This window comes from Calypte anna, chromosome 2 (assembly GCF_003957555.1).
Source record: "Calypte anna isolate BGI_N300 chromosome 2, bCalAnn1_v1.p, whole genome shotgun sequence".
NCBI classification, from domain to species: domain Eukaryota; kingdom Metazoa; phylum Chordata; class Aves; order Apodiformes; family Trochilidae; genus Calypte; species Calypte anna.
This window is the reverse complement of record NC_044245.1, coordinates 93,839,035-93,850,830: the sequence shown is the minus strand read 5'-3', so window position 1 is coordinate 93,850,830 and position 11,796 is coordinate 93,839,035. Positions and strand designations below refer to the sequence as shown.

The following is an 11,796-nucleotide window of genomic DNA, read 5'->3' as shown; positions in this document are numbered from 1 at the left end:
TTATTCAGAGACTACAAGATGTATGGAAAACTGTTTTGATCAGGATACTCATCGAGTAATGAGCAGCAGCTGGGAATCTGTTTGCCACATATTTACTAGAGGCCTTCTTCACAGGTGAGTACTAAGAACCATTTATTATCTTCATTAGCTCCTTGGATGTCAGTGCAAAATGCACAATCAGCATGTCTGTTTTGATGAAAAAGATTTTGTTTTCTGATGAAATCAAATTTAGGGGAAGGACAGTATAACCAAACAACTGGGCTGCTGTTCAGTGGGACTGACAGACTGGGCTGACAGAAATTCATGAACTTCAACAAGGCTAAACTTGGGATGAAATACCAACATGCAGCAGTATTTTCTGGGGATGACTGGATAGAAACAAGTTTAGCAGAAAGACAGTCAAGAACCTGGGGTCAGCAGTGAAGCCTTTCAGCGCTAAAGTGATCCAACTAATTAAAACATCTGTTTATTGAACAGCTGAGTGAATTAGCAAAAGCATAGCTAGCAGATCAAGGTCCCCTGTATTTGGTTGACACTTTTGACCACTCTGGAGTGCCCACTTTTGGTTTCCCAGTACAGGAAAAGCAATGACACCAGGGATTAAGGCCAGCAGAAGAACGTCAAGATGGTAAGCACTATGGAGACTGTTTCAGTAGATCGTTAAATGTATATTATTGGTCAGTTATATATACCTGGCCAATATATAGTTATTTTCCAGCCCAGATTCATTCACTACATATTCTGCTTACATGACAGCATACACTAATTTGCAGTCTTTGTCTCAACATCAGACTACTCTTGAGATACAGAGTCTGTACTTTGCCATGCCAATTAGTTGTTGCCTGAAACTGTCTTTCACTGCACCTGGCTGCCTTGGGCATGGATAGAGTACAGCAGTACAGCCCACATCCAACAGATATCTCAAGCTTGGCTCTTTCTATGCATGCTATGGATACATTAAGCCTTATTTACAGTAAATCTGACAATCAGTAGTGTGGTAAGAAAGCCTCTAACTTATGGCTTTGACAAGCTGAAGTGCACTTGGAGATCAAATTTCAGTCATTTAGATCAGAAATAACCTATGAAACTCTGCTAAGTGCACAGGTGAAAAGCATGTGACAGTCAAGCCCCTTGGAGAGGATGTAGGTATGAAGGCAAATTAGCAAGGCTCTTTTTTCTCCCAATAGAAGTTAGATCATGCTACACATGCGGGTTCCATTCATGCGGGTTCCATTTTTATTTTCAGCAGGCAAGCTACTTCTAGAGTAAGGGGAAGGGACAAATACCAAAATGTTTATCTCACTTTTATCTCGCATCTTATAATGTGTCCACTGGTCTGAGGTGTATTAGCTGCCCTCTGATTCTCACAACTCTGTAAAGATAATTTTGTAGAATTTACTCAAGAATAGCTTAGGTATTTGCTACACAGTGAATATTTCCAGGCTTGACTGCACTCACTGTATCATATAATTCTATTGAGCCATTGTGCTTATAAGCAGTTTGGTACAACCACTAATCACATTGCACGTTTAATCCCACCTGAAATGCATACACACTTTAATATTGTTAATCGCATTAAAATTGCATCAAAGTTGAACTCTAGGAAAGTGTTTTACATACAAATGTTTGCCACTTATAGCCATGGTTCCCACACATACGTGCATACGAGTACCCATATACTTCTGAGGTTGGTGAGTGTGCAAAGAAGCTCATGACCCTTCTGGTTGTTAGGAGGATTTCTTCCCTTCCCTTCCCTTCTTCCCCCTCCCTCTGCAGATTGTTCTCACTTACTTATTACAGGGTGTTCATGTTAAAAGATCACTCAGGTACTTGAAAAACTGTTTTTTACTCTTGTCTGATGCCCTAACACTATAGGAGAGAGACTGTGTTTTGTAAATGAGCTACGAAAGAAAAAGGAGAGATTCCTAGTAAATTCCATTTTAAATGGATTTGAGAAAATAAAATAGGGAAATTTAAATTGATTTGAAAGGTGCCATGTCACTTGGTTATGCAAATCATCCTCCCTGAGAGAACAGGTGGAATGGGATCAAAATATTTACCAGAAAGCACTGATTCATATACAGACCAATTTTCCAACATTTTTTTTAATGTCTATATTTCCTTATATATATTGGGTTCTCCTAAGTGAGAGTTCTGTCACCAGAACTGAAGGATAAGATAACTTGTGAGCAGCTAACTAAAGCTGTCACCATCTAGTGTGAACAGGGTTTCACACAGTGTTAAATGAGGTGAATGCAAAAGCATCATCTAAAAAAAAAATACTTTAAAAAAATTAAACATCAGGAGCCTTTCAAGTATGAATGGAAGTGTAAGAAAAGGCAAGAGAAGAGAAATGAAAGCGTCTCAGAGAGGCAAGTGCACTCGAAATCTTCTTTTGTCTACTGTAAAGTTTTAGCACAGTCCATGTAGTGTAAGAAAACAATAGAAACCATTGCAAAGAAAAATAAAAATAAAAATAAAAATGGATGCTTTCCCTGCTTAGGTGAATTAGGAAAGACCAGGTTTACTAGACAGTCAGGATTAAGGAACAGTTGTGTCCAGAGAGATTATGAATCCTAGTGAGAACACTTGGCTCTCCAGAAAAGTTAGGACAGAGAAGAAATCAGCTGTTAGGAGACTCTCACTACATCTATTTTAAGTCCATTCTAAAATACCCTCACTCATACTATCATGAACAGGGCTAAGAAAATTCTGCTGTTGGTGGCAATAAATAATTTAGGAGAACTTTTTAAAATATTCATTTTAAAATAATTTCTTACATGTTTTCTCAGGCACAAAAGCCCGCAGGAACAACATGAGTTCTGTGCTGCATTATTTCTCCTAGTGAACAAATACAAAGCTGGAAAACCTTTTATCCTTTCTCTACTGAAGTCACTGTATTTTTAGTTCTGCTATGTGACGATATAATGCACCTCTATGCAGCAATCAGTCACACAACTAAAATTGTCATCACATAAGGATTATTGTTGCTAAACAAGTAAGTATGGGGACATATTTTCACTTTCAATTGCAGGTTTCCCATCCAGTTTCAACAGAAATACAAAGTGAGCCTCCAGCCTGTGGTATGTCCCTGACAGATGTTTTGAAGCCATTCCCACACAGCACTACTGGTTTGCTTGTCACAAAAGCTTTCAGTGGAATTTGATGCAAGGAAAGTCTTCTATTAGTAACCTCTCGTGCTTCACTTTACCCTGGTATTACCTAAACTCTGGCATCTCCCAGGTCTGAAATGTAGATGGCCATTTGCAAGTACTCTGAAATCTTGGATGTAAGCAAAGATAAAACAGTTTGAGGGTTTAAATGGTAATAAATAAAATGAAAATTTTTATTTATTAATGTCAGGGCAACGGTTTGAGGAAAAGAAGGCCAAACTATGTAAGAAAAAACCCAACTCTCTCCACCCATTCCTAGCTAAAGAAAGTTTGGCTTATGTAAGTGTTAATACATTCACTTGTGTGTATATTCACACACAAAGAAATAAAACCATTTCAAGTAAGTAGTTTTAATTAATTGAAATATAACAGACGTAGTGAGAATGCTAAATAATAGCTAGTAATTGATGAACTTTGTTTCTCTTGAGACATTGCATCAATGTTCTCAACAAGTCTTTTAATACAGTTGACCCCACAAAATAATTTAAATTCATTTTTAGATTTCCATAGTAAAAATAACAGTTCATTATTACAAAGGCAATAGTATCTGTAACATTACTCTAAAAGCTTAACTTCAATATTTTATGTGAGCATTTTTCTTTAAGACCTGAATTTCTGTTCATGCAGCTTCTAATTTTATTTTTTTTTTTGTACAGAATTCATAATAGTGCTCATTATTTGCTTCTCCATGTCTTGCTGGGCCATTATATTATCTGTGGTGTGTGATCTGCAAAGACCATGCAAGCTAAGCACCTTTATTTTGCTGATGAAAAGCAGAGGGATTCACAAAATACTTTAATGTGTATTACCTCAGAAGTGGTCTGCTAGATAAACTTGGAACATGAAGCTTACTTTCATTATTATGCTTAAATGGTATAAAACACGGTTAGCAATCTTTGGATTTTATTGATAAAGAAAAGATCAGCTGTATGATTATATTGGATAAGACCAGAAACATTACTGTTTTGAAAATGGATTTTAAATGTGTGTAAATTACATTTGTAGGATTTTGATTGCATTGTCAGAATGATGATTACTGTTGAAATATATTTAAACTGAAGAATTATTATTGTATTAACTGAGGGTTCACACTGATTATTGTCACTGATTTTTAAAGTAAACATAATAGCAGATTATGACCAAAATCCATATCCTACAGTTCAAGCCAAATACTATTGATGTTTTTTAAAAACTCCTCTATAGATGTGGACTAAATTAACATTACATGACAATGTATTTATTTTATTGTGGAGCACTTGCATTTTGCTGATACTTTAGCAAATTAAATAAGGTGCTGATCAAATGTTTACCCATCATTTAGCCAGCAGCCTGGTCTGTGTCTAACTAGATCTATGATTGGGTATAGATAATTCCCAGGAGTTTATAACCTGTTAATGTGACTTAGATAACAGGTGGCCAGCAATCATAAAGGTCTGTTTCGAGCATTCTCAAAGATGAAGACAAGATGAATAAAAGAATTTGCTCCATTAAGAAAATTAGTATTTTTACAATAAATCATTAGGTACTATCATCCTTAAAAATGGACATGGCACACCTCATCAAACATACCCTAGAATAATTGTTCAAGACAGTGTGTGGTTCCAAATCTAGAAATTATGGATTACGTCAATGACGTTCTCTGGTCTTTCAACAATAAATAAAAACAGGTTAATCAATTGTTTTTCTTTAGTTATGCATAACTGTTTGATGGACTTTAGCTGACAAATCATTACTCATTAAAATGATGAAATATTATGACACTTATTTTTGAGATCTTGTTAACACTAAAAAGTTATCCTGAATTGAAGCAAACTATTAACTGTAACAACTATTTTTAAACAATGCTATCTGTGACCCTGCCTATTCCAGAAATGAATGTCATGTTACAAGGACATGAAACCACTTTCAGCTATTTCTGAATAACTCCATCAGTAAACAAGCCCTTTTAGCTTCTACTTTAACAGATTGTCCAAGATACAAATTTGGTCAATAAAAAAAAAATGTTCTTTTAGAAGTTAAAAAAGCCACACACAACAAACACACTGTAACTTCCAAACAACCCCCTGGTTTCACTGACTCCCTCTCTCTCCTCCTTCCACCCGAAATAAAAAGATCCAGCTTGCAGGATGCTGGCCAGTAATGAGGGACACTGCACATCCATCACACCTACTGCCTCAGGGGAGGGAAGGGCACACAGGCTTTTGAAAGACTGTATGAAAACTGTGGATATAAAACTCAAAAACTCAGAGGGAGGCAGTGGAGTATTTATAATCCCCAATACAAGTCCTGATTTCTACCCTGCTAAAAATATGCTGAAGGAACACTAAAACAGAGGCTCCCAAAGACACCCAGGTGAGAGGGTCACAACTGGCCCCTGGAGGGAAAACAATGAAACATACAATGTTTCCATTGAAATACCTTATGATCACCTCACACAGCAACTTATGAGAAAGTTCGAAAGCTGTTGGAAGGAATGTCGTATTATTAGTCCCACAGGAACCAGAGCCATTACTCTGCCATGGGCTTTTTTCACTACTGCAACATGTTTTGCACTTATTAACTCCCATGGTGCCCCTCAACATTGAATTTACACCAACCCCAAATGTTACCCAATGAATTTATTTATACAAATTACTTTAGATGAGCTTACTCTTAATGTATGAGGCTCCTTTATGTGGCCTCAGATAATAACAGTTCTTGTTGCATTCCATAGTGGTTCTAGTTTTCCCTAACATAAAACACATCAGGTTATCAACATCTTCTATGTATATGTCTACTGTTTCCAATGACAAGTAGATTGAACCTTCCCAAACTCAGATAAAAAATTAAGTAAAAAGGGAGATAAATATTGCAAAAAACAACTTTAAAAAGGTTATGATAATTTTACAATAAGAATTTACTGCCCAGTTTTCATTTAACTATTTGCAGAACAATTCAAACGCTATAGCTTAGCATGAATAGCTTAGGATACATGAAGAAAAGAGAAAGAAGCAGTATAATTAAGACCTTCTTTAAATTCAGAAGGTAGGTTACCATATACACATATTTAGCTTTATAAAATATCCATCACCAGAATTACTGAACTTGAGTACATGAAGTGAGATATTCAGCTAGCTTCAGTGGCTTAAGAAATTTCCAAGAGTTATGTCCAAGCAAAACCTTGTCATTGGCCTTGTCTGGCTTAGGAGAGGGCCAGAAATAAGATGCCATTGCCTGCTTCAATCCAGATGAACTGAGGTAAATACGAAAACTGAAACTGATCACGGTAAGCAAAATTAAAAAAAAACAAACAACAACACAACAACATAGTGAGATAAGGTAAGAGAAACTGAAAATCTAAGACCTTGAACACATGACACTATTTTCTTGCAAGATACAATAAAGTTGGAAACACAAAAAACTTAGATTTAAAAATAATCTATTAAAACAATCTATTAAAACAATTATTTTCATAGCTATTTCCACATCTTAATAGAAAAAGGCTGCTGCTGACTCCCTTTTTATTTCACTTATTTAAACATAGCCCTGTGATATTTTGCAATTGGAAACATTGCAGTCACGCCAGTGCATAAGGAGAAAGTAGAAAATTCAACCTGCAACCCATTCATTAACTGGCAAAGTGAAATGCCAAAGCAAACAAAGAGCATCAATGATGAAAATATAAAAAAATACTAAATTGGCCTGCATTTTAGTTATCTGAGGTATCGTAAGCAACACAGATGACTTTTTTAAGAATATATGATTTTAATTGACTTTGTCCCTTTAATGATAAATTTACAATGAAAATGACATGTCCACCATCATTTTGAAATACAACACAGCTACCACCGATTTGCTGCAAATGCCTTTGCATTATATTTGTTTTTGGCAGGAGTAAATGCAACAAAAAATATTCTTACACACATCCACTCGTGAGAATAATAGCAAGATGAAATATTGCAAATTAAATCAGAGAAAATAAAAATCATATAAAATAATATAAACATTCCTCCTGGATCTCCTCAAGCAACATTTTCTCCACTACATTAATACAACAACCTTCATTTAAAATAAAAGCAAAGAAACAAGAGCTGTTTTTTGCGAATGAGATAAAAGGATGCATTTGATGTTAGCCTGATATTTTACCTCTTGACAGTTAGGGTAATAACTTTTCCTAAACTCAAGTATCAATGTCAATTGACCCCCAGAATTCTGAGGCCACTTGTATTGGGAAGCGCACACACGGCCAATAAATGCATGGCGCCCGTGAAACTTCTGGCACATTTGCTGATCCTCTGAGACCCCTTTCCCAAAGGCTGTCAAAGATGCTAGCAGCAGCTCCTCCAATAACTGCCATGGACAGGTCAAGTGGAGATGGTTTCATTTAATTTGGAAGAGGAAGAGTTTGCTTTGCCACCTCTCCGTGCTTCCACAATGTGTACTCAAGCATTAGTGGACAAATACACCAAAGAAATATATGACAAAAGCACCCAAAATACTGTCGGTAATGTAAAGTGAATATATAATTTAGGGTATGGTCAGAGAATATATTCAAAGCCTCCATTGTTGCTTCTAGAAACACCAGGACAATTCAGAAATGTCAGTTCCTTTACGGGTTCCCAGATGGTAACTGAAGGATCATGTAGCTCTCTGGATCTTTCTTTCTCTTTCTCTAAATAGGTCTATAAAGATCAGCTGGGAAGTGCAGACAGAATTGTTCACTGGTTAGCTTTACTTAGAGCTACAGGGTATATATGTGCTTTGTTTTGTCTTATTGATCAATCTAGCTTACATTTTTAGCACACACAAACAAAAATTGGGAAAAAGAAAAAGACAATGAAAAACACAAACAACACAAAACAAATAAGGTTCCAATCGTGCAAATTTTGCTTCACTGGATAAAGCACTTCTTGACACAGTAATGTCCAGAATCCCCCTCCCCCAGAAAAATACAGGACTGTTACTGAAGCACTTTTTTTTTTTTTTTTTTTTTTTTTTTTTTTTTTCCTTTTTTTTTTTTTTTTCTCTTTTTCCTTAAGGCTATACAACACAAAGAAATAAAGTGTGGAAAGAACACCTCAGTGGGCTGAACACTTCATTCTTCTGGCTCTGGAGTGAGCCACCAATTGTGTGGGCTGAGTTATTTGTCTCATTGGGACAACAAGAGAAAGAAAAAAGAGGAGGAGAAAAAAAAAAAAAAAAAAGAAAAAAATTTTAAAAATAATTAGAAAGTCAATGATCCCAACAATAAAATCCAAAATTGACTTTACAATCACAGGTACAAATTGCTCAGGTCGATAATTTCATTTCTCCTAAAGATCACTGTCGTCTAAAACTAATTAGAGGCGCAGGTTCCCGAGGAATTGTCAATATTCAAAGCAAATGTTGGAGTTTAGAAGGTTATCATTCTTCTACCGTGACAGTCTGACGGGGTGGCTGGAAATACTGTCATGTGCTGCCAAGTTCAGGGTGTCATTAATGATTGAATCCTTGCTCCGGCTCATGGATCTGTCTCCTATTTGGACTTCTTTTATAGTGGAAATACTAAGAAGCCGGAAAAGGTCGAATATTTCCACCCTCCCATGAGGTTACCCCTTTCCAGTTTGAGATGCACTTTGTCTTCTCTTTCCATGTGGAGCAAGACCCCATTGCTGGCTGCTTCTCTGGTGACGTCCTGATCCCCTGCAAAAGCTGAAATCACTGGGTAGCCGTTTTGCATTAAACTTACCTAAAAAGTGCAAAGAGAGAGAATCTGAGTTTTCTCAATACTCTCAATGACCTTTTTGCCCTGTGCACATCACTAAGCTTTTGTTTAGGTTGAAAAAGTGTTGAATTAAGCTAAGGCAATGTGTAATTTCTTTCATGCATACAGACTCCTTTAATAAAATAACCTACAGTCTCATTCTTGTTTTTTTAAATGCACTTTGTTGTCTAGAAATGAGCATTAAAAAAACAAAACAAAACAAAACCACAAAAAACCAGCACCTTCTTTAGATCACAACCCACCTGGATGGTTTGTCTGTTATAGACCTTGACCACGTGGAAACTGAAACTATATATCCCTTTTCTTGGTGCTACAAATATACTGGAAGCAAGATCAAAATGGTTGCCAATATTAACTAATACCTGGAAAGTAAACAAACAAACAAAACAAAAAGGAGAGAGAGAAAAAGAGAGAGAAATCAGGCTGCACCTTAGAAAAGCGCCAGTGAAAATCTGACATGAGCTCCATGACCAATGTAAAAAACTAGCCAAAATGGCATTTGCAGCACAATTAAAAGTGCACTGCAGGGGAAAGGAGCCAAGTTAGAGGCATTTTAAAAGCATCACAGTTCATAAAATGACTTAGTAACGTAGAGATGATCTCCAGAGCCTGTTAGATGAAGTGCAAATGTCCACACGGTACTGTCAATAAAGCAAAAGTGGCAGAGGTGGAGGGTTGGACAGAAGGGAGGGTAAAGGAGGAAGGAAGCTAAAGAAGAAAACCCTGAAACTCATCAACTCATGATGCAAATGTATGTTTGGTTTTTTTTTAAGCTAGCACTACTGAAACCAGATCTGCCCTTGAGTTTAACAGGGTATAGAATTAAAGTGGTACTGCAGAGGGAAGCAGAAGAGAAGAGAAGATGCTTCGCACCTGCAGCATCTTCCAGCTCGAGCCTCTCACAGTCAGACTGTTTTGGCTCAAAAGACAGGAATAACAAGGGGAGAAAAACCCACGGGCCTGTGGTGATCCCCTGTGGCCAGCCAGTGAGCCCGAGCCGTCTGCAGTGCTGTGCCCACCCCCGGGGCACTGAGTTGACACATTTGTTTTATTGAACAAAAATACAAAGCAGGAGGAAATGAAAACAAACCCCCCCAAATCACGAGCCTTTCCTCCCAAATGGACAATCCCTATTGTTGCCAAGAAAGGACAAAAAAAAAAAAAAAAAAAAAAAAGAAAAAAAGAAAAAAGAAAAAAAGAAAAAAAATCCAAATATATATGTGTGTGTATATATATATATATATAAAGAATTAAAAATTAATCCATTATTGTAGAAGCTCTGAGAGCGGAAAGCCTTCAAACTCCTGAGACCTGATCATTGCAGGGTAAAGTATCTAGAGTAGGCTAAACATGAAGCAAGCTCTCTTTAATTTCTTTCTCCAGTGATCTGACTTAATGAGATCTTGTATACAAGGAATAGCTGTGCCAAATCATTAGGAAAGACAGGTAGACAGACGAATGACAGGTGAACAGACAAGTGGAAAAAGAAAAACCCAGAGAAAACAGTTTGTGTGTGCTGATTTTGCCTGACTGTTCAATACTACTTCGTGAAGAGGTGGTAGAAAACAAAAGTAGATTTCGTCATAAAAATCAGGAGGAAAAATGGGACGTATGCCATGCGGGATAACACCGCTCCTTTATAACCCATCGGGGATACCGTTCGCCTCGTCTGATAATGCAGGGAACACCCTCTTCTTTCTCAGCCCTCCCTTTCTCTTAGAGATGCTCTGACATTGCCAAGCGAGCTCGAACAGGCAGATCCAGCGACTCTTCATCGGTAAATCTCTGTCATCCCCTCCCCTTGAAAATCATAATTTCCGACGGAGCAGTGAGGGGGTGAATGCGCACCCTTCCCTTCAGATCGTCTCTGAATGCCTGGGGCAATGCGCGGCTTCAAGATGCCCCCGCAAGCGTCCGACACACAAACTCGCAAGTTAAAGCCCTCTCCATACGAGCAATAGAACGGGACACCAAATCAGCGTCCTCCCTTCCCGCCCCACTCTACCACCACCCCGGGAAAGCCCCGCTGCCACCTAAAAAAACTTCCCAAACTCTTCCTGAGGAGTTGAGTTGGAAAAGTACTACTGAACGTGTGGGTCAGGATTTAAAGATGGAAGGGGAGCAAGAACGAAAATAAGAGTGTAGCTACGGGGGGGCTGGGGGCGGGGATGGCCACGCAGGGAGACGAGGGGCAGGCCGGCAGGGGAATGAGGAGCAGCGAAGGCAAAGCTGACCTGGTCGAAGTAGATGGTCATGGTGCGGTTGCTCATCTCGGAGGGCTCGTGGTTGGTGCTGCGGGTGGCCGAGAAAGCCACCTTGGCGCTGCCCGAGCGCACGGAGATCCCCAGGGAGGAGGTGATGGCGCCGTCGGCCGAAGGGCTGGAGTCGCACACCACCAGGCACTTCCCCTCCAGGACGATGGGCTCCGTGTCGTTCTGCGCCCGCACCGGGCACCCGGCGGGCAGCAGCAGCAGCAGCAGCGGCAGCGCCGCCGCCAGGCAGCAGCAACAGCCGCCCGCCGGCTCCGGCAGTACCGCCCGCTGCCGCCGCCCCATGCCCAGCGCCGGGCCGCCGCCTCTCCGGCTCGCCGCCGCCATGCCAGACGCCGCGGGCGGGCGGGCGGCCGCGGGCAGGCGGAGGGGGCTGCGCGCCTGCTGCCGCCGCGGCGCCCTGCGGCCAGCGCTCTGCGGGACGGCGGCTGGGCAGCGGCGGCTGGGGCCGCGCCTTCCTCCCCTTCTCCTCCTCCTCCTCCGCCTCCTCCTCCTTCTCCTCCTCCGCGCGGGGCGAAGGAGCCTCCTCAGAGAGCGGGCGGCGCGCAGTAGCCTGGCAAGGGCAAAGGCGGCGGTGAAGCAGGGCAGGCGGGCGGGTGGGAGGCGGGCA

At 39.8% G+C, this 11,796-nt stretch overlaps 1 protein-coding gene across 1 annotated transcript; it reads right to left on the bottom strand.

Annotated features, from left to right (window-relative positions):
• Positions 1-8,682: 8,682 nt before the first annotated feature.
• Positions 8,683-11,471, bottom strand: CBLN2 (cerebellin 2 precursor). Its single transcript, XM_030445339.1, has 3 exons — positions 11,151-11,471; positions 9,159-9,278; positions 8,683-8,880 (listed from the first exon to the last, which is right to left on the bottom strand). The coding sequence occupies exons 1-3, from the start codon at positions 11,469-11,471 to the stop codon at positions 8,683-8,685; spliced, it is 639 nt and encodes a 212-aa protein (XP_030301199.1).
• Between the last annotated feature and the right edge of the window lie 325 nt (positions 11,472-11,796).